This window comes from Lepidochelys kempii, chromosome 11 (genome assembly GCF_965140265.1).
Source record: "Lepidochelys kempii isolate rLepKem1 chromosome 11, rLepKem1.hap2, whole genome shotgun sequence".
Lineage (NCBI taxonomy): Eukaryota > Metazoa > Chordata > Testudines > Cheloniidae > Lepidochelys > Lepidochelys kempii.
In genome coordinates, this window is record NC_133266.1 from 33943075 (window position 1) to 33966779 (window position 23705).

Sequence of the window (23705 nt, forward strand, 5' to 3'; positions counted from 1 at the left end):
TATTTTGAAAATGAAATTAAATAGCCTGTTTCCTTTTTCAGGTTTTATTCCATTAAACTTCAGAACCAATCTCCCTTCGTAGTGTTGCAGTGGAATATACTAATGCAAACACTTGAGAACTGCATGCTTTGTTAATCTCACCTCAGTCAGGAGTCAAGTGATAGCACAGGGAATCCTGACACCAAAAACTAGTTTTGTTTGGTTAAAGGAAGGCTTTACATAATAACTTTTTCATGGCACAAGAAACTCTTAAAACATTTTAGGGTGGTTGGTCCTCACAAAGAATTTATATTGCAAAGAGCGGTCTTCTTTTGGAAGAGGTGCAGCAAGGATTTGCCTCTCGCACTCTCCTCCTTCCCCACTCCTCAGTTTGAACTCTGTTATGTCTATATACAAGGTGTAAGGTAGTGGGGAAATAGGACTCTTATTTATAAGACTAATGACAAAATAGAATGTCATATAGTACGGAGAGAGTTTGGGTCATATTTTCTTCTGGTGTCACTCCACTGAAGTAATTACAGTGAAACCAGCAGAGAATTTGGCTGTTTATATATATTAAAAAAATGCGGATGTGCAATTCAAATTTTCATTAGATGGCTAACAGAGTGTTTTGGGGAGAGATAGTGTAGCAGTCTAGGACTTTTTTTCCCCTAAAGTGTTTACTAGTTTCTTGTCTCTTGTCCAGACTTTCTTCTTATACGCAGAGCTGGTAGTGTTGGCTAATACTTTCCATATTTTCAGTTTCTTATAACTTTCCCAAACTCTAACCATTCTGGCTGAAATTTCCCATACTAGGTGTCTGCCTCAGGCTGAATTTTGTTTGAAAAGTTTCAGCTATAATAGTTCAGGTGCTCTCAAGAATGAAATTAGAGGAAACATTTTTGCCCATGTTAAAAAATTCTTAGTCATTTCATTGAGAAGGTCTGGTACCTCTGTTCTTTTGAGCAAAGTAGTTTAAATTTGGCTGGGGGACACTTTTTGTGCCAGAGATGTAAGTTTTGCTGTCCATGTGGAAATCCACTCAAATTTGGCCAAGTTTTAAGCCTTTGGAAAATCCCACTTTGCATATGCTCAGTAGAGACTTGTTAAAGTTTAGAAGTTAAGTTCTGTGACTATTTCCTCTATACTTGGCATGGTCCAGCCTGAAGGTGCAGCGGGCTGAGCAGGACTTTCTCTGCAAATGCTGCTATTGGCTGATGTGAGCCACTGTGACAAAGTATACTGTAACTGTATGCAGGGAGACTGTTTCCTGTGCTTTGCTGGTGACCAGGCAGCATAGAGGAGAAAGAGGGAGTGACTTGACTGGAATGTAGCGGGGGAAGCGTGAGGAGTGAGGTGTGGGGAGGGCATGGAGGGAGGAGACGAATGGATTACAAGATCTGGGATGCGGTGGTCAGTGGAGGTGGGGAGTGGGACAGGAGTTGGATAGGAGCAGAGGGAGAGGAGGAGTTTGGAGGGGCATATAGGTGCAGAGGGAGACTAGAGCAGGAGCCAGGGAATGGAGATGTGAAGGACCAGAGAGGGACTGAGGCATGAGTTGGGGGAGTTGGACAGCAGAAGAAAGAGAGGGGGCAGGAGCCAAGGCATTGGGTGATGGATAGAACCAGAGGTGGTGGAGGGCAGGACCTGGGAGAGTTGGATAGGAGAAGAGGGTGGAAGGTAGGAGCCTGGGATGGGGTTGGATAGGAGCAAAGTGGGTAGTAGATAGGAACAGGGGGAGAGGGAGCAGGAGCTGTCTGTGTATGTGTAGGGGGATGGGATGATGTATAGGAACAAAGTGGGGCTGGGGCAGGACAGACAGGAATGGGGGGCAGAGGCAGGTTTGGCAGGGGGACATGGGCAGAAGAGTATATAACCACTAGAGCATGAACTGTTCCAAAACTTGAAAATGAACCCAGAAGTCCTGAGTCCCTACATTCTTCTGCTGCCAGAAAATAGTCGTGAATCCACTGACAAAGCATATGTCTCATCCCTCTCTTGTGCCTGGGCTATGTAGAGTATAACAGCCTACTATTGCTACCAGTTACTTCATTAGCTCAACTAGCGGAGATCTGTTCTGTTGACTGTTAGTATCGCTCTGCATGATGGAATTTCTGGGTTTTTTTTTTTAGTTTACTTTTTTCAAGGATTTATATTGATTCTGTAGCAGTTCTTTACCACTACACATTCCCAGAGTTTATCAATGATTCTGACACACAAAGCAGTTTTAGCCATGATAGGTCATTATCCAAAGTTGCACAAAACAAAACATGTTATGTTATTTTTTATCTGCTTTCCCCTTCAACTCTCAGGATGAAATAAATGTTCAACAAATGGTATGGGACAAAATTTCTGGGGGGGGAGGGAATGTTCTCATGTTTCCTGCAAACAACAGAGAGTAAAATAAAACCAAACAAAATATTTGATAGGGTCCATTGAATATGCATGAAAATAATTCACTTTTCATTTCCTATATATAAAGGCTTACTAAGCTGTTTGTTTGCATAGATGGTTGAAGTTTGAAGAAGATGTAGAGGATGGTGGAGAGCGATGGAGCAAACCATACGTTGCCACTCTGTCACTTCATAGCTTGTTTGAGTTGAGAAGTTGTATCCTGAATGGTACAGTTCTACTGGACATGAGAGCTAATTCTTTAGAAGAAATTGCAGGTATACTGATGTTTTATACCAATAACCTATCATGATAAATATTAATGTTGGAAACTAAAGTATGTATCACTTATCAGAGAGCTTTTGCATAAAAATCAGCTGTATGTAGAAACATTTTCTATAAATATTTTACATGTATAAAAATATCTAAAATTGGAGTTGAGCAGTATTGTAGTAAGATATTTTATAGCTAACTTTGCATAAGTTGTAGGTGTTTAATCAGAGTGGATGTGTTCTCTACTCCACTTCTGCCACCACACATTCAAAATGATATATGTACTAAGTTCCACAAATTAAAGCCATTTTTGAGATGGCTGATCACAAACAGACAAATCATCTTAAACATTCCTTAAAGCATCAACAGTTTTCCACCATGCTGAAATAACACACAACCAGCTGAATGGGCTCTTTCCCAAATTTACAAATATGCATCTTTGGTTTGAGAACAAGATAGAGACATTTCAGCTGGTAGTGTATATTTTCTAGGAAGTTGTAGATACCTTAGAATGAAAGTGGCTTTTTTAATTATATGAATGTTGCTCCCATCATTGTATAGGAAACATCTGTAGGATGCAAAGTGTCCTGGCACCTGCTCAATGGTATAATGTTTATGTGCAGCCTCACAGGAAACATTTCAGATTATAGGCCTTTAACCCAATTCTCACTGTGTTGATGCTCTTCATGGGGAGATACAGTCACAACTCTCATAACAGCTTTAGGGAGTTTCATTTACGATTCCCTTCTGTACTGCTAGGAAAATTCAGCCCTCTGTAACTTCATAACTACATACCTAGTACATGAGCATGCTGAACTGGGTAAGGAGGGAATGGACTGGGAAGAAACGCAGAAATTGTACAATTCACATAAGTTTCACTTGGGGGGAAAGAGGAGAAAATTGAAGTTTTTTGAGTTTGAAAGACCACATTTTCTACAAGTCAGGGCAATCCTAGATTGAATTTACTCGGGGGGTAATTATGTAATAGCAGGGGATCACAGTGGAAAACTAAAATATTCAAAAAATGTCAGATGTTTGTGAGTAGACAATAAAAGGCTAGGGACAATAGGTTTAGAACAGAAGGACCCAAGAATGGCCATGAAATATGTTGAGATTCGGAGTTTCCCCCCTAACTCAATCCCTTGATGCTTGGGCTGGCAGAGGTTGGAACATCATGGAGAAAGCACGATCATCTTTTGGAGCACTTCTTGTCATGTTTGTGTGATTCCATCTGGCTGATGCTTGGAGCAGAGGAATCTGCAAGATAGAATCATTGAAATTATACAGATCCAGAAGTCCATCATCTTGCCACTGAAAAATTAAATAACTGCTAAAATATTCAGCAGTTATCAGCCAGAAATGTGTACCTGTGACAGTTCTTGGGTTACCCAGGAGTCAGGACTCTGGGTCTCCTTGTTGCCTTCTGGCACTGCCAGCATTCTTCTTTGGGCTAATGCCAGACCTTCCTTCACCAGGCAAGTTAACAAACCCCAAACTCTTTTGAATCATTTCCCTGTGATATCCAGCCCCTGACATTGGCTCCTCACAGAATTTCCAGAGCCAAAGGTGCAGTATGCTCCAGTTCACCAGTTGTACCTTAAACCACTGCTCCTGTAACCCACACAGCATTTGTGAGCACTTATAGTAAAGCAAAAGAAGGTTTATTTAAGAAAGAATAAAGATTTAATTAGAAACAAGAGAGTGATGGAAACAATTAGTTGCAATAAAGAACAAAATCATAAAATCAAACCTGGGTCTACACTTATCAATATTTCCTATCCAGTAAAGTAGATTCCCCCCAAACCTCCAAAGCTCAGTTTATTGCAGAGCTGGCTGGTTTCTCAAGAATCAGGACCCAAATGTTCATGAAAGCATCCCCTCACGTGGCATTGAGAGTCTTGACAAGTGAAGAGATTTCTGTAGATACTTTACATGTTACTCTTATGTGTAAATATCCAGTTAGACATGTGTTTGGTGTAGTGAGTTTGTCATATCTGAGGTGAGAGCTGCTTGCAAAGAACAGGGGGCCCATTGCCAAGGAGTCTCTGTATTACACAACCATCTCCCACCTCCATTTCCCTCAAAGACTATGCATTTCATCCTACTTCAGAGGTGAGAGTCAGGTACAGGGAGAAGGAATGGAGGGTTTCAGGCCCTCAAAAGAGAAAAATTAGAGACACAAAACACCCATTATGAGAACATTTACAGCAAAAGAATAGTGTAAAAAATTATGAGAGCTTAAAACTTACATTAATTTACTTGAGAGTTCAAAATGGGAGATGGTACCTGTAAGCAGGGTCTGAATGAATGCTTCCCTGACAGCTAGCTGGGAGGGAAGAGACTATGGGTGTGTTTATTTAAATACAGTTTACTCCTGCTGTTTACATATTCATCATTTACAGCTGTGTCAAAGGATCAACTTTGGCTGGTGTTGGGTACAAATGACCTTAGTACTGAATGCAGGGGTAGTGAAATATGGTTACCAATGTTGTAATTATTGTGGGAATACAGGAAAGTAGGACAGTGCTTAACCTGTCCCATATGAGGGGAGGCACCCTCAGTTGAAAGAACCTCATTAAGCAGGGGCTTGAATGTCAGAGTTCTGTGAAAGTAAAGGGGTGGAGGGAAAGACAGAAGTCCTGGTGTTCTGGCCAGGAGGCTGCACAACTCCCCTCTCCCACCCCCGAGGTGTCCTCTTTAGACTGGCTTAACCTGTTCTTCCTCCCTATTCAAAGAATAGAGCTAAATAGGCTTCATTAGGAGCCTCTTTTGTTATTTTAATTGCTCAGTCAGAGTTGAAACCAGTTGTGTGGTAGGACTGTGTTTCTACCCTGCCTGCGAAGAGCCAAAATCACTTGAGATGGGGCAGTGTTTCTGCCCAGCCTGCAAAAGAGCTGAAAATGACTGAGAGACTGATGTGCAGTGGTCACAGCAGAATGTGACTGACAGTCAGCTGGCGAATGAGTGACCAGCAGGGAAGCAGCAGAGAGGCGCAATGAATGGCCAGCAGGCTGGCGGCGGAGAGGCGTGCGTGGCGAGAGCAGTGAGCAGGTGGCCAGTGAGCAGCCAGCTGAGCGAGTAAGATGCCTCTTTACCCCCAACCCAGGATAGGAGGTGATCTCTGCAGATGCACCTCTGAACTCTAGGTCTGCACTGACCAAGGACAGCAACAGTGAGTGGGGTGCAGAGAAGGGTCGGGCATATGAAAGGGATTTTTGGGTTGCTGGACTTAAGCACCTGAGGGGAAAAGGGCACTGCCCAACCTACCTGGACGTGGATCTTTTACTCATGGTTTATGTTTATGAACCCTGTTTACACTGTTTTCCCAAATTAGCTCAGAGTTACTTCCCTCCTTTTATTAAAAGTTTCTTTTCTATGCTTGGACTCTGTGCTTGCAAGTGGGGAAGTATTGCCTCTGAGGCTCACAGGGGTGGTGTGTAATTTTCCCAGGTTACTGGGTGGGGGCTCAAGCTGGTTCTGTGTTGATCGTTGGAAAGGAACCTCTAGCTATTGAACCCGGCCCTGGTTGCTGCTGACTCCACCTGGGGGAAGGGTTACATACCTTTTGTTTGATATAAAGGTAGAAAAGTAACAGTGAGGAAACTTTGCCTCACACACCAGAAGAGAGTTTAAAGGAATTGGATTTACATACAGCGAGTAACGTATTTAAGGTCAGATAAGCTTCATCATAGTAATCTGAATGAGGCAACAGGGGAGATGTTGCACATAGGGTCAGCTCTTACAGAGACATTAAAGTTGGTTGGGATAGGTGTGGCTGCTCCCCACAGCAGGCACCCTTCTCAAACTTGTGTGTCAAAGTGGTGCGAGATATTGTAAACCCAGTCTACAGTATCTTACCCCTTCAGTGATAAGGATCCCATTCTTCCAGGGGCTGAATAAGAATGTCAGGATTTGGCTTAATAATGATAAAAGATGGATGTGAGGGATTGAAGTGAGACTGGCAGTTTGCTAGGACAAAGGGGTAAGCCAATGTGGTGTTTTATTACTATGTATAACAAAACTTATTATTTTTTTATCAAGAGGATCACTTGCCTACCACCCAGTTTTACTGTTCTGATTGCTAGCACTATCTCACTCAGGCTGGAAAAACCCGGTGGTCAGCCTCAATTATGGCAATGCCCAGTCTTAGGAATGGTTTCTTATTGATGAACTAAAAGTGTCAGTCAGTCAATCCATCTCTCTAATGAAGTAAGTGTTCCACTCCAAAATAAATTTCTTCATGAACTTTGATGAAGTAACATTGAGCATTACGGAATTTTTTTGACAGCTTTCTGACGATGTCTGATAGCAAGACCACAATGCATTTGTGTTTGTAGTCTCTGGAGCACTAGTTGCTGTCAGTTCTCCTTTTCTTTGTTGTATTCTTGAAACTTTAGAAGTCACAACATTAGTTTGTTCTGAGACCATTTTCTCAGGTAATTGGTCCATTAACTTGTCTTTTGGTACAGGATTTTGATTAAGGGTTGTAATGTAATTTTTTGCATTGGTTCCATTTCCAAAATCTTTTGACTCACTGCTTAGAAAAAGTTTGAGTAGCAGCCATGTTAGTCTGTATCCGCAAAAAGAAAAGGAGGACTTGTGGCACCTTAGAGACTAACCAATTTATTTGAGCATAAGCTTTTGTGAGCTACAGCTCACTTCATCAGATACATTCAGTGGAAAATACAGTGGGGAGATTTATATACACAGAAAACATGAAACAATGGGTGTAACCATACACACTATAACGAGAGTGATCAGGAAAGGTGAGCTATTGCCAGCAGGAGAGAAAAAAAACAACAACCACCCCTTTTGGTCTGTAATCGAGTGACCAAAGAGATTGAAGTGTTCTCCGACTGGTTTTTGAATGTTATAATTCTTGACGTCTGATTTGTGTCCGTTTATTCTTTTATGTAGAGACTATCCAGTTTGACCAATGTATATGGCAGAGGGGCATTGCTGGCACATGATGGCATATATCACATTGGTAGATGTGCAGGTGAACGAACCTCTAATAGTGTGGCTGATGTGATTAGACCCTATGATGGTGTCCCCTGAATAGATATGTGAACACAGTTGGCAACGGGCTTTGTTGCAAGGATTAGTGGTTCTGTTGGGTGGTGTGTGGTTGCTGGTGAGTATTTGCTTCAGGTTGGAGGGCTGTCTGTAAGCAAGGACTGGCCTGTCTCCCAAGATCTGTGAGAGTGATGGGTCGTCCTTCAGGATAGGTTGTAGATCCTTGATGATGCATTGGAGAGGTTTTAGTTGGGGACTGAAGGTGATGGCTAGTGGCGTTCTATTATTTTCTTTGTTGGGCCTGTCCTGTAGTAGGTAACTTCTGGGTACTCTTCTGGTATTAGCTCATCTTAAGTGATCACCCTCCTTACAGTGTGTATGGTAATATCCATTGTTTCATGTTCTCTGTGTATATAAATCTCCCCACTGTATTTTCCACTGAATGCATCCGATGAAGTGAGCTGTAGCTCACGAAAGCTTATGCTCAAATAAATTTGTTAGTCTCTAAGGTGCCACAAGTACTCCTTTTCTTTTTGCGAATACAGACTAACACGGCTGCTACTCTGAAACCTGTCTTCTGGCTCTGTCAATCTGTTTCTTCACTTCAGCAGGTGGGTATTGTAGTTGTAAGAACGCTTGATAGAGATCTTGTAGGTGTTTGTCTCTGTCTGAGGGGTTGGAGCAAATGCAGTTGTACCACAGAGCTTGGCTGTAGACAATGGATCGTGTGGTGTGGTCTGGATGAAAGCTGGAAGCATGTAGGTAGGCATAGCGGTCAGTAGGTTTCTGATATAGGGTGGTGTTTATGCGACCATCGCTTATTAGCACCGTAGTGTCCAGGAAGTGGATCTCTTGTGTGGACTGGACCAGGCTGAGGTTGATGGTGGGATGGAAATTGTTGAACTCATGGTGGAATTCCTCAAGGGCTTCTTTTCCATGGGTCCAGATGATGAAGATGTCATCAATGTAGCGCAAGTAGAGTAGGGGCGCTAGAGGACGAGAGCTGAGGAAGCGTTGTTCTAAATCAGCCATAAAAATGTTGGCATACTGTGGGGCCATGTGGGTACCCATGGGAGTGCCTCTGATTTGAAGGTATACATTCTCCCCAAATGTGAAATAGCTATGGGTGAGGACAAAGTCACAAAGTTCAGCCACCAGGTTTGCCGTGACATTATCGGGGATACTGTTCCTGACGGCTTGTAGTCCATCTTTGTGTGGAATGTTGGTGTAGAGGGCTGCTACATCCATAGTGGCCAGGATGGTGTTTTCAGGAAGATCACCGATGGATTGTAGTTTCCTCAGGAACTCAGTGGTGTCTCGAAATCAGCGGCACTGCCATGGGTACCCGCTTGGCCCCACAGTATGCCAACATTTTTATGGCTGACTTAGAACAACGCTTCTTCAGCTCTCATCCCCTAAAGACTGGGAGTGGATGGGTCATTACACAAAATAAAACTATTTCCCCATGTTTATTTCCTCCCCCCCAACCCCCACCCCCCGCTGTTCCTCAGACATTCTTTTCAACTGCTGGAAATGGCCCACCTTGATTATCACTACAAAAGTTCCCCGTCCCCCCCGTCCCGCTCTCCTGCTGGTAATAGCTCACCTTACCTGATCACTGTCATTACAGTGTGTATGGTAACACCCACTGTTTCATGTTCTCTGTGTATATAAATCTCCCCACTGTATTTTCCACTGCATGCATCCGATGAAGTGAGCTGTAGCTCACGAAAGCTTAAGCTCAGATAAATTTGTTAGTCTCTAAGGTGCCACAAGTTCCCCTTTTCTTTTTGCTTAGAAAAAGTTTTTTGTTTGTTCTCAGAACTTTCCCAAAACCTATATATAACCTAGGAGTGGCAGCTATCATTATTGATGTAGTTCTCCCTCATTTGGTATCTTTTCTGATACAAATAGTAGATTGTTATATTACAAGGTTTGATTGATTGCTGCTTTTAGAATCTGAAATTTTAACAGGCATCCCCCATGACTGTCTTTCTTAACTGCTTTGAACATGTTTTACCTCACTCTGAGGGTATTGTTCTGTAACTCAGATAGATTTGTGTCTTCCATGCTGTCTTTGGGTTTTCTGAAGAGATTTTTCGCTATTATAAATAAAGCTCGTAGCCCATTTGATTAGGGATGTCCTTCTATTATTGTTCTTTGAATTGCAGTAGTACTGGAAAGCCCCAATCAGGATCAAGCTTCATTGTGCTAGGCATGTTACAAACACACAGGAAGATAGGGTCCTGGCTCTTAAGAGGTTGCAAAAAGATGCAACAAATGAATGTGGCAAACAGAAAGGCTTGAGGAGGAAGAAGGAGGTTCAGCAGTAATAAGGTCAGATAGTTACATAGGCTTGCTGTGTATGCACACAACTCTGATATTTCCAATTAATAGGAAAGGGTTTTTTTCCTATATAAATAAAATAAGTCCCGGACTTGAAGTATAATGATGAAATTTGTACTTATCAGCAAAGTCTTTAAAGTCTATTTTACTAAATAATTGCCCATTATTAGTTGTTATAGTTCCACTTATGGTACACCACATCTTAGAAACATTGGTTTGATCCTAGAAATGACAGGAGTTCTGCTTGTATTGGATAATATTAACACTTATTAAAGTAAAGAAACAGTTCCTGGGTATCACAGAGCATCCCTAAATACAGAGGTCAGTCCCAACCTTTCCCTGCTGTCACAGGTTCTGTTGTCTGTTGGCATCATTTTCTTCAGAAAATTGTTCAATAGTTGCATTATTGCCTTCTACACATGATTATGCTTGGCCAGACAATGACCTTCACACTCATCATTTAGTTTTCTCGATGCTACCAGATACTTCCTGTGTTGCAAAACTTGTTTTCTTAAGGTAGAGGGTACTATGCACTTTGACTTTTAGTAACACTCCTCAGTTAACCTAAGTCCTTATCTTTGTCGTGCATAATTGGTTTCTGTGTTTTTTTTCCTGCTATTTCTACCTTTTTAATAACTTTGCATAGGATTTTAATAGTCTCACTATGGATAATTTTCCACATTATTCTATGTAAGACATGTCACTCTGATTTAACAAGTAAAATTGTTATATGCATATATTTTCAGTTTATTTGCCTGGAGACTGTATTATGCAAAAATGCTCGTGACAGTATATCTGCCATCAGAAACTTGCTGAAAATTCCTGCTTCAAATTACACTTTTATAAATGCAACAACAGTCTTTCTGTCCTTGAAGGAGTTTCGCGTAACCTGCATTGCTAGATTGTGATGAAGGGGTTTGTCTGCTTCAACCAAGACTTTTAATCCATATAAACACCTTATTTATTCATTGAAGCGTTAAACATCCAGAACATAGCCCTAGACCAGGGGTGGCCAACCTGAGCCTGAAAAGGAGCCAGAATTTACCAGCGTACATTGCCAAAGAGCCACAGTAGTACGTCAGCAACCCCACATCAGCTTCCCCCCGCCCTGCTCCCAGCCCACCGGCAGCTCCGCCGATCAGCACCGCCCCCTCCCTCCCTGGACTTCCCAATCAGCTGTTTCATGGCTTGCAGGAGGCTTGGAGGGGAAGCAGCGAGGGCACGGCAGACTCAGGGGAGGGCATGGGAAGGGGTGGAGTAGGGGCAGGGCCTGTGGCAGAGCCAGAGGTTGAGCAGTGAGCACCCCCCGGCACATTGGAAAGTTGGTGCCTGTAGCTCCATCCCTGGAGTCGGTGCCCATACAAGGAGCCACATATTAACTTCAGAAGAGCTGCATATGGCTGCAGAGCCACAGGTTGGCCACCCCTGCCCTAGACTCTTTCTCTATTTGAGTATACATTTTTAAAAGATCTTCTTAACATGCTTGAGATAAAATCGATAGGTGAACAATTACTTTAATGTTATTGCACGAAGATGGCTTTCAAAACATTTTGTGGTACATCCCTAGAAATTGTTAATTCTGCATTAAAATAATGTTACCACTCATGATGGGAGTTTTCAAATGATCCCATTCTTCATTATGCTTTGTTTTGTATTCAAAATGTGTCCCTATTTAAAAAAATATCTGTAAGACTGTGAGCTTGTTGGGGCAGGGACCTGTCTATTTGTATCTGATGATTAAGTGCTATACATATCTGCAATGCTGTATACGGAAATAATATATTGTTGTTCTAGCTGGGTTTCCTGAGATGAATTTTCACATCAGGCATTGTAGGTCTTTCAGATTGCATGTTCTTGCCATTACTCAATTTGCTATTCATTTTTCTTTGTCAGATTTTATTCATAGATTCATAGATATTTAGGTCAGAAGGGACCATTATGATCATCTATTATTATTCCCTCATTGAAAAGTACTTCACCCAGACTTGCAGACACATTTCTTTTACTTCAATTTTAAACCACCTTTACCTATATTTGAGTATAATACATAGTCTTTTGTCATGTATTGCTGGTGTAGCTCCCAGATTAATATATAGTCATTACACACTCTATACAAGAATTCCTTTGAACTGTAGTAGTCTATCGGTCACTTCTAATGCAGACCATATGGTCAAATGAAGTCTCAAGAATCTGTCATCCAAATAGTGAATTTTGGAACTTGTCTTTTTAAGAGGTATTTGCCAGAAGATAGTTGCAACATCTGATTTAGAGAACCACTTTACTATGTTGTTCTTCCCATTATTTCAGTTCAAATTGGCAGATAAAACTGTTCTCTTTTGATATTTTTATTTAGTTCCTTTGGATCCATGCAAATTCTCAGATTACCATCTGGTTTGTTGACAAACCACTGAATGAACCCAGAAGGTTCTAGCACTCAGCATATGATTCCATTTTCTGTTGTTTGGCTCAAAGTCTTTTTGGTCAACCGTTAGTGATAGTACTTTCTTTGTTGCATAAATCTCTGGTCTTGCCATTTATTTTGGTTGTAGTCAGTGTGGTTTAGGGAAACAACAGACCCCTTCAAATAAATAAATTTATTCAGCATGACCTCTGTGTTGTCTATTAGCTTTTCAGTGACCTGCACACGTTATGTTCCAACTTTTCCATAATTTCAAATCCAGTATTGATTGTTAGCCCTTTTCTACTCTTACAAAAGTCAGCTTATGCACTATACCATTATATTCTTTAGGGAGTTCACATGTTTCTCACGCTGAAATTTTCTCTCTGTGTAATGGCTCAATCCTGTTAGTGAGGTCATTGGGCTTTGCAGGCCCTCAACCTCTCATGGCTGAGTGTGCAGTTTCACTGTTTTTGGTAATATCCTGTTAGGCTTTCAATCTGTGCAAATCTTGTTCTGCAAGTATGTTTGCTTGATTCTATGCGCCAATTTTCATTTACTTTTTGGTGCATTTTGGACTCCCCTTTCACATGCAACTTTCTTACTGAAAAACTGTTTCTCCGTCTGTGGTGGATTCATTTTACAAATCTAGGTTTTTCCCCCTAACATCACATGTTTGTAAAGAGGTTTTTTAATACAGCGTTTATGATACACATTACCACAAGCATAACATTGTCTGTGAACAAGCTACTTCGCACAGGTTTGGCACTGCCTTTGTCTTTAATTCTTTTATTCAGTATGCACCCTTTTCGCCAACCTGCTTTTGATTTTTGCTCACATTTGATCACCTCCAGATGCAAGCCTTCATCAGGTTGGCAAAGTTATGCTGCTTTGTCTAGGGGGTTAACTCAGTGTTTCTTAGCAACCTTTCAGTAACTACAATAGTCATGAATTAGGGAATCTCTCATATTTCCAAAATTACCTGATTGATGTTGAAACTTCAGTTCAGTTCCATTCAGTGGTCTAATTTTCCACCTTGTGCATGCAACCAAAACAAACAGTATTCACAAGCTTTAATTTTGGGGGGTTGCAAATACTTTTTTAATGCTCTAATGGAAACAAAGTATTGTCTCCATACAATATGGGATGCATGGTGTCTCATTGATACAGCCCTGAATTTCCTGGCACCATAGGAACAGCTCTGATGTTGTCACCAAGCTGTGAGCCAGGAGTTTGTCTCACTTTTACTTTCTGTGGACTTCGCTGCACTTATTACTGAGCAAAGCAACAGACTCCTACCCTAGTTCTACAGTATTCCTACTCCTGCACTTTCTCACAAACAGAAGTTGGTCCAATAAAAGATATTACTTCATCCACCTTGTCTCTCTCCTACCCTAGAAGGCAGCAAGTGTCATTCCCCCATTTTACATATCAGTAGCAGAGATGTTGAACAAAGTCCATTTGAGGGAAATTTGGGAGTAGAACCCAGCTTTTTAATCTACTTAGCCACACTGCTTCTCAGAATGAACATACCAAATATATGACAGGTTTCAGAGTAACAGCCGTGTTAGTCTGTATTCGCAAAAAGAACAGGAGTACTTGTGGCACCTTAGAGACTAACCAATTTATTTGAGCATAAGCTTTCGTGAGCTACAGCTCACACATCCAATGAAGTGAGCTGTAGCTCACGAAAGCTTATGCTCAAATAAATTGGTTAGTCTCTAAGGTGCCACAAGTACTCCTTTTTTTTATATCAAATATATGTTTTTAGCTAACCTGCTTATAACCACTATTGTAACTACTAGACACACTCCCCTCCTTGAGCCAGAGACAGAACTCAGTAATCCTCATCTCCAACATTCTGCTGCTGTCTAGTAAATAGTTGTGTAACTCACTGGGAAAGTGTATGTCTCATCCCCCTCCAGTGGCTGATCAAACTAGAGAGTAACAGCTCAAGTGGTAGAGGTCTGGGATGGGGATTTAGGTCATAGGTTCAAATCCTGCTGACAATCCATGCAGGAAACCTTTATGTTGTTTATGCAGGTTGTCCATGATAGAATTTGTTTTTCAATTAAAAAAAAAAAAAACTGGTTTACTGAATTCACACAGAGAAAATATGCATAAAAATAAGTTACAAGGTTAACAAACCCTTACAATCTGTTGATTATGGCATGACAGACAAGAAAACCTAAGGATTCCACATTCTGGTCATCTGTCACACATTTTGATTGAATGTATCACACAATGGCAGGTTTAAAGGTTGAGCCAGCTTCACTAGCCCTGTGGCATCCTTGTATTCCTTGGATCAAATTCTCTGCCGATGTAAACTGACACAGCACCTTTGAAGTAAATGGGGCTGGGCCAATTTACACCAAAAGAATTTGGTCCTCTGATCTTGAGGACTTTCACTGTGGCCAGCTGCTGCTCAGCGGAGAAAAAAGGAGTGGGGAAAGGCTCTTCAGGTCTTCACCTTTCCTTGCTCACTGGTACAGGGGACAGGCTCTAGGTGTCTTTTAGATTTTAGCTGCTATTTTGGAGTGGTTAAAAATTAGATTATTGGTAAAGTACTGGTCACAGTTACTCCAATGTAAATCTCGTGTATCTCCAGTGTAAACAGTAGAGTTGCTCCAGAGCAAAATTTGTCTCTTTTGTGATATTCTCTGAGAACAAAATGAAGACTTTTATTATCCCTGTTTTTCTCCCTGACATGGGAGCTGCTAATTTTGTATATAGGGAAAGTGAGAATTTAAGGTTTGTAGAAACATATAGCTTTTTCAGTACAAAGAACTGTTGGTTTGTATTGCTGTTTACAGAAAGATATGAATTATACAAATGTCTTGTGCAGTCTTCAATAGCAAATGTAGAGCCTGAAACTGGCAGGGGCTCAGAACCTCAAAATGCTGGTGGGGAACTCGGGCAGGTTTGGACTCAGTAGGCTTAAATTTTCAAAGCTGGCTAAGGAATTTGGATGTATTATTTCTCTTAATGAAAAGTGGGTGCCCAAGTCCCTTAGGTGACTCTGAAAATCTCAATAATTAAGGTCCCAGTAATAGTAATTAATAATAATTAAAGGCCCAATTTGGTTCCCAGTGAAGACTCCCATTGACTTCCCTCACATTAATGGTTCATATTCATGCTTTTTACTTGATCCTGTTCCGACTGAAATTGATTTGAATACTGTATTTGACTTCAGTGGGGGAAGGATTGGGCCTGTTTGTTCTTTCAGCTTCCAAATTATATGATTGTTAGATCAATATTAGATCATGGAGTAACATAAAGTGGTCTAATGTTGCATGTTTTACTCTATTTTGTTAAGTGTTTCTTAATCACAGAATTGGGTTATAAACCGTATAAAGATATTTTAAATGAGTCTGATTGGGGAGAGAACTTGAAATTAAACATAAAGGAATAGTAAAGAAATTCAAGTTTCTTTTAAAAAAAAAAAAAAACTGACCAAGAAGGAAGAATTTTCTGATTAAAAAATAAACAATGTTTTCTTCACTGTTTCTTTGTAAACGAAGATTTTCTTACTGCCAAAAGCCGTAAGGGTCTCAAGACTTTGTCAGTGTCAACATTTCTCATGCCACACTGTGTTACTGTATCCACTAACTGCAAATAGTAATAGAATGTGGTTTATTGATATTCCTAATTCTTCTACACAGTTTACTTTTCAAAGAGTTGCACACTGTAGTTGTGATACTGCCTTGAAAATCCTAAAGTTAAATTGCATCTGTGTATAAAAGGGGCCTCTGAAGGGTTTTATGTATTGTGGAAGAGGGATGTTTTTTCTGGAGAAATATATTGTCTTTGTCCTGCTGCGGAGGTGAAAGTCCCCTGGAGTTTTGGTACTGTTAAGCTACATATATACTGCAAGTTAGGGGGATGGTTCTCAGCTCATATACACCTACCCATGCTAGCTCTTGTTGAGCTCCCATGAGTATAAACAGCAGGGCAACAACTGTAGCATGGGAAGCAGCAGTGGAGGCAAGATTTAGCTATGCCAAATACAATTCCACTTGAAACCAATGGGTATGTCCTTGGCAGGGCTAAGCCTTGCTTATGCTGCTACTACCCATGCTACTGCAGCTTCACTACTATTTACACTTGCAGTAGGTGAATAGGATCTAGCACAAGTATGTTTATGTGAACTGCGAATAGTACCCCTAGTTCATAGTGTAAGCATAGCAATAGGTACGCGTGTGCTCCAGAGATTTGCCATTGCTAGAGGTAGAGAGATGATGCCATAAAGATATAGGCCTAAATCATTTTCTCTGTTTTGTGGGATGGAAGTCAGGGAAACTGTATTGATCACGTGCAAGGGAAGTAGTTGCACAGGCTTTCTCTACAGTAGACATTTCGGGAAATCTTCACCCTTGTACTTCCACTGGTACAGCTCAAAGGGTGGTAGTAATACAAGATTGCCAACCTGCACATTCCAAAATCATGAATCAGACTTCAGAAATAATCAGATTTGCTTGTTTAAACAGTTCCCTCTATTTGCCTTTTGGTTTCTGAGGCCATGTCTACACTACAGCAGAAAGCCGATCTAAGTTATGCAATTTGCAAGTCGACATAGCTTAGGTCTACTTACCATGGGGACCACACTATGCGACGTTGGTGGGAGACGACTATGAAAATAATAATAATAAAAATAATAATAATTATAACTTCAAGAATATTTTCCCTCTCACTCTGTTTCTGCAGCTATTCAGAGATAGAAGTAGGTGTGTGTATCTCTGCATCTATATTATCTCTGTATCTATCCTAGGCTTTCAGTCTATATATAGGTGTATAGAACTGTGGATCCTTAGATGACCCATAGAATCATAGAATATCAGGGTTGGAAGGAACCTCAGGAGGTCATCTAGTCCAACCCCCTGCTCAAAGCAGGACCAATCCCCAACTAAATCATCCCAGCCAGGGCTTTGTCAAGCCTGACCTTAAAAACATCAAAGGAAGGAGATTCCATCTCCTCCCTAGATAACCCATTCCAGTGCTTCACCACCCTTCTAGTGAAAAAGTTTTTCCTAATATCCAACCTAAACCGCCCCTCTGCAACTTGAGACCATTACTCCTTGTTCTGTCATCTGCTAGCACTGAGAACAGTCTAGAGCCATCCTCTCTGGAACCCCCTTTCAGGGAGTTGAAAGCAGCTATCAAATCCCCCTTCATTCTTCTTTTCTGCAGATTAAACAATCCCAGTTCCCTCAGCCTCTCCTCATAAGTCATGTGTTCCAGTCCCCTATTTATTTTTGTTGCTCTCCGCTGGATGTTTTCCAATTTTTCCACATCCTTCTTGTAGTGTGGGGCCCAAAACTAGACACAGTACTCGAGATGAAGCCTCACCAATGTCAAATAGAGGGGAACGATTACGTCCTTCAATCTGCTGGCAATACCCCTACTTATACAGCTCAAAATGCCATTAGCCTTCTTGACAACAGGGGCACACTGTTGACTCCTACCCAGCTTCTCGTCCACTGTAACCCCAGGTCCTTTTCTGCAGAACTGCTGCCTAGCCATTGTAGTGTAGGGCCCAAAACTAGACACAGTACTCGAGATGAGGCCTCACCAATGTCGAATAAAGGGGAACGATCACGTCCTTCGATCTGCTGGCAATACCCCTACTTATACAGCTCAAAATGCCATTAGCCTTCTTGACAACAGGGGCACACTGTTGATTCATATCCAGGTTCTCGTCCACTGTAACCCCTAGGTCCTTTTCTGCAGAACTGCTGCCTAGCCATTCAGTCCCTAGTCTGTAGCAGTGCATGGGCTTTTAAGTGTAGGACTCTGCACTTGTCGTTGTTGAACCTCATCAGATTTCTTTTGGCCCAATCCTCTAATTTGTCTAGCTCCCTCTGTATCCTATCCCTACCTTCCAGCGTATCTACCACTAGACATGGAGCCATTGATCACTACCTGTTGAGCCCGATGATCTAGCCAGCTTTCTATTCACCTTGCAGCCCATACTTCTTTAACTTGCTGGCAAGAATACTGTGGGAGACCATATCAAAAGATTTGCTAAAGTCAAAGAATAACACGTCCACTGCTTTCCCTTAATCCACAAAGCCAGTTATCTCATCATAGAAGGCAATTAGATTAGTCAGGCATGACTTGCCCTTGGTGAATCCATGCTGACTGTTCCTGATCACTTTTCCTCTCCTCCATAATTTTTCCAGGGACTGAAGTAAGGCTGACTGGCCTGTAGTTCCCAGGATCCTCCTCCTTCCCTTTTTTAAAGATGGGCACTACATTAGCCTTTTTCCAGTCGTCCGGGACTTCCCCCAATCGCCATGAGTTTTCAAAGATAATGGCCAATGGCTCTGCAATCACATCCGCAAACTCCTTTAGCACTTTCGGATGCACTGCATCCGGCCCCATGGACTTGTGCTTGTCCAGCTTTTCTAAATAGTCCCCAACCACTTCTTTCTCTACAGGGGGCTGGTCACCACCTCCCCATGCTGTGCTGCCCCGTGCAGTAGTCTGGGAGCTGACCTCATTTGTGAAGACAGAAGCAAAAAAAGCATTGAGTACATTAGCTTTTTCCACATTCTCAGTCACTAAGTTGCCTCCCTCATTCAGTAAGGGGCCCACACTTTCCTTGACTTTCTTCTTGTTGTTAACATACCTGAAGAAACTCTTCTTGTTACTCTTAACATCTCTTGCTAGCTGCAATCCAAGTGTGATTTGGCCTTCATGATTTCATTTCTGCATGCCTGAGCAATGTTTTTATACTCTTCCCTGGTCATTTGTCCAGTCTTCCACTTCTTGTGAGCTTCTTTTTTGTGTTTAAGATCAGCAAGGATTTCACAGTTAAGCCGAGCTGGTTGCCTGCCATATTTACTATTCTTTCTACACATCGGGATGGTTTGTTCCTGTAACCTCAATAAGGATTATTTAAAATACAGCCAGCTCTCCTGGATTCCTTTCCCCCTCATGTTATTCTCCCAGGGGATCCTGCCCATCAATTCCCTGAGGGAGTCAAAGTCTGCTTTTCTGAAGTCCAGGGTCCATATTCTGCTGCTCTCCTTTCTTCCTTGTGTCAGGATCCTGAACAGGATCCTTATTGCTATATTGGAGCTTTGGCCTTCCTCTGCATCTCAGGCAGTTCTTAAATTGGCCATAGAGCACAGCCTTCGGCAGATGATCTTAAGACATGCACTCCACAAGTCCCAACCAGCGAAGTTTGTGAATGTCCAGCATAGTCTGCACAGACTGTAGGCCGGTTCTCTCAAGGATCTCATTATTGGTGGCCCATTGGTACCCAAGTAACTCCAAGGATTTTTCTAAGAGGGCAGAGGTGAAAACTGTTCTGCTTGGATTATATAACCCAACTTTCATAATCGTAAAGGACAGTACTAAGGACACAAGCCTGATAAATAGACACCTTTGTGTTTAGGGTTAGCAACTTGTTCCAAACACGTGAGGTAAATTTGCCAAAGGTAACAGAAGCTTTGCCAATATAGAATAACAGTGCATTAAATCATACAGTTTCTGAAAATTAAAACATTTAAATTTCAGTTCATCGATAGGTTAAAAAATTGCAGCATATCATGGTGTTTTGTTGTAATAGCATCAAAAGCTCATTGTGTTCTGAGATAATTATTTTAGTGTAACAACCTTGTAGGTTGTGAACTTTTAAAGTAATATAAGGTGTCAGCAGATGAGTCAAGATATCTTTGTTTGATGCTATCCCATTCTTCTTCTGCCAATAGCGACATTAATCAATCTGTTCATTTTTGCTAACAATAAAGGAGGAAACAAAATTTAAAAATGCAACTCAGAATAACTTTATTCTCAAAGGATAGCTCACTAACCATTCCAGGCTATGGCTTATGCTACTGTTTCAGTGACCAACTTCCTCGCCAATAAACCCGATCCAGCCATGTAAAACCAAATTGTTTTACTCCAGACTACACCAAACAACAAAACAAGATGCAGAAATTAGGTCAAACTCCTCAGATCTATGCAGCTGTGCATTTTCTTATAGGAGTTTAAGCTTGATATATAGCGCAATAAAATGAACTGCATTGAGAAGACTGAGAAAATCATTGATTTTCAAAAGATTTGATGCTGAACACGAAGACCAACGTACTTGTTATACTGTGCCTCTTCTTCCATCCAATTCTTAAGCCACTGCCTCTGCATGTTTTGTTTTACATGGATGGAGGGGAGGGACAGAGATATGTCTGCCCTTAGCCCATGTAATATGTATGCAGGCTGTCTACCCCTTGCACCTTTCATTTTGTCCTAAATTGTTTTTTGTTTTTGTTTTTACAAGCAAACCAATTCTCTGTAGATGATACTTTCTATGTACTCCAGCTTCACAACTCTTACTGCATCTGCATCTTTATGTGACACATTAGTTTATTATATGCTCACTCTGAACTTTACAAACACAACAATTTATGTACATTCAGTGCATTGCTGAATTTTGCAATTTCACTGTGCATTTTACCTGAGTACTTATTTAATCTTTTTTTGTTCTTTAGCTCTTGGTCGCTATCAAAGACTTGACAAAATCTGTCTTTGCTTATAACATATCTGTCTTTTATTTATTTATTTTTCTGCTTTGCTTGCTTCTTCACCACTGAATTTACTGGTTGATATGAGCCTGTCTTGGGAACAGACTCAAGAGTTGTCGGAATTTTCAGTACAGCAAGTTTCTGACTCAGCTCATTATATCACCATTTCTGTGTAGCACGATTTCTCCTAATGGATACGCAAGGATATTTTGTGCTAACATGTTGCTGATTTACTTGCTCTAGTATCTCTCTCTCTTTCTCTCTCTCTCTCTTTTTCTTTTCTTTTCTTTGCTTTTAAGCATTACTACTGTTGCCAACAAGATTTTTCCCCAAATTAAATATATTAACTCAACAGCTTCTTTTCCATTAAAAGTGAACAATGCTTCTTGATATTTTCTGTTATTGGATTTTGTGCTGAATCTTTTCATTTACATTATTTAGGCCAAATCCCATCCATGCCTCCATACAATGGGGCTCAGCATGAGCACATAGATCTGCTTGTGTAACCACACATCTTCTGGGTGTGGTGTTCTGTCCCATCTAGTGCCAACGACACCACTTAGAGGGAGAGAGAGAGAGAGAGAGAGAGAGAGTTAAATGAGTCTGCTCTACAGCCTTAGCTAACAGCCAGTTGGCTTATAGCTCATGCTGTAGAGCAGGGGTGGCCAACCTGAGCCTGAGAAGGAGCCAGAATTTACCAGTGTACATTGCCAAAGAGCCACAGTAATACGTCAGTAGTCCCCCATCAGCTTCCCCCACCACCAGCACCTCCCACTGGCCATCAGCACCGCTGATCAGTGCCTCACCCTCCCTCCCAGCACCTCCCAATCAGCTGTTTCATGGCATGCAGGAAGTTCTGGGGGAAGGGAGGGGAGGAGCGAGGGTGTGGCAGTCTCAGGGGAGGGGTAAGTAAGGGGTGGAGAGGAGGCAGGGCCTGCAGCAGAGCCAGGGGTTGAGCAATGAGCACCCCCCGGCACATTGGAAAGTTGGTGCTTGTAGCTCCATCCCCGGGGTCGGTGCCTATACAAGGAGTCACATATTAACTTCTGAAGACCCGTATGCGGTTCCGGAGCCACAGGTTGGCCACCCCTGCTGTAGAGGCTCATGCACTAAGCTCCAGAGGTCCCCGGTTCAATCCCAATAACCGGGGTCTGTCAGCATTGCACTTGCAGGATTGGGTCCTTATTTATTCAATGTTTCTGAATAAAGTGGTGTTTGTTTTGCTGTATATTCTTATTTGAAATTTCTTTCTGCTGTTTAATTGAAAGCATTATCAGTGAATCGCTTAGTAATATAGAGCCAGATTGTGATCTTGTGTGGGCGCATGGGAAAAGGGGAGGGAACAAAAACCTTCCCACAAGATTTGGACCATGACAAATGACATATAAATGTGTATTTTCATCTACTTAATCATAGATTAATTTGTAAAATAGACATTTAGAGTCAGATTCTTGGCTCATACCCTAGCCCTTTTGCAAGGCAGTGCACCAGCAGTGTAAGGGGGCCATAAAGTCCTTTACAAGTGTTGTGATGGAAACAGAAGTTGGTGGAACATGGTGTGCTTTTTTTCTCACTGGGGGAAACATGGTTCCTTGGGGGATCATTACAAGCTACTGCGGTCTGCACTCTACCCTAAGTTGTTTACAGTGTTCAGCTGGCTCCTGGTAGGCCTCACGATTGCAGGTGTACCATTTATCTTAGAGAGGAGACAAATAAGAGAAACATGACAAACTTCTACAATATAATGAATGATACAGAGTAGGTAGGTCAGGAACTTGTATTTACTATTTCTCAAAATTAAAGAACAAAAAGACATTCAATGAAATGGAAAATTGCAAATTTGAAACTGCTAAAAGTACATTTTCACACAAATGTATAATTAACGTGTGGAACTAATTACACAAGATATAAGTGGTGCCACAACTTAGCAGGATTAAAAAAACATTTGACATTTATATGGATAACTGGCCATCCAGACTCATCCATCCAGACTCATAATGGTATATATACAAACACACACACACACACATATATATATATATATATATATGTATTTCTGGGTATAAGCCAACCGGTAACTGTTGGGATTGGGAGGAATTTTCTCTGGGGACAGGATCTCTCTCAGCTGACTACTGCAGTGTTTACTTGCACCTTCTTCTAAAGCAGCTAGTACTAGAGAATGGAGCTAGGCAGAGAAAGGTTGTGTGTTCTGATTTGGAATAGAAAACCCAAAATTTCAAAATTCTCCAAAACAGATATCTGAAATGTTTTTGTTATGGAAGCATCAAAATTATATTTATTTATGACTTTGCCAAACTTTAATGGTTTGGGCTGGCATTTTCCATGCCAGGTATATTCTTCAGAGTTTTGTTTTGTTTTAGAAAAATATTAAGACACAGTGTATCAGTTGTTTCCAAAAACAAGGCTGGGAAAAATACATTGTTTTGCCAATATTAAAACATTCTGGTGATGTTTGCTTTGTAAACCTCTAGTGTCTCCATGCTTTGAACCAGGGATTTGAAATTTGATATAGAGGTGGCCACTGTGTCAGAAACTTGTCTTTTGCCACTCCCATGAATATGTGCCCAGATTTGTCCAAGTTATAAGCACTAGGGTTGCCAACTTTGTAATATTTAAAAACCGGATGCTCCAACAGGAGTGCTGGAACCTCCCACCCCGCCTCTTCCCCCCAAGACCCCATCACCCTGGCTGAGAGCTGCAGCCACCCGATGAAAGTAAGAGGTGGCCCCAGCTGAGTAGGGGCTGGTGCGGGTGGT

The 23705-nt window shown here is 41.4% G+C and overlaps 1 protein-coding gene across 4 annotated transcripts in view; it reads left to right on the plus strand.

Moving 5' to 3' along the window:
* Positions 1 to 23705, plus strand: part of SLC4A10 (solute carrier family 4 member 10) — a 272821-nt gene that overhangs the window by 164766 nt on the left and 84350 nt on the right. For all 4 annotated transcript variants that reach the window (XM_073305622.1, XM_073305620.1, XM_073305621.1 and 1 more), the window contains exon 5: positions 2488 to 2648. In XM_073305622.1, the coding sequence (XP_073161723.1) occupies positions 2488 to 2648 (161 nt within the window). The remainder of the gene's footprint in view (positions 1 to 2487; positions 2649 to 23705) is intronic.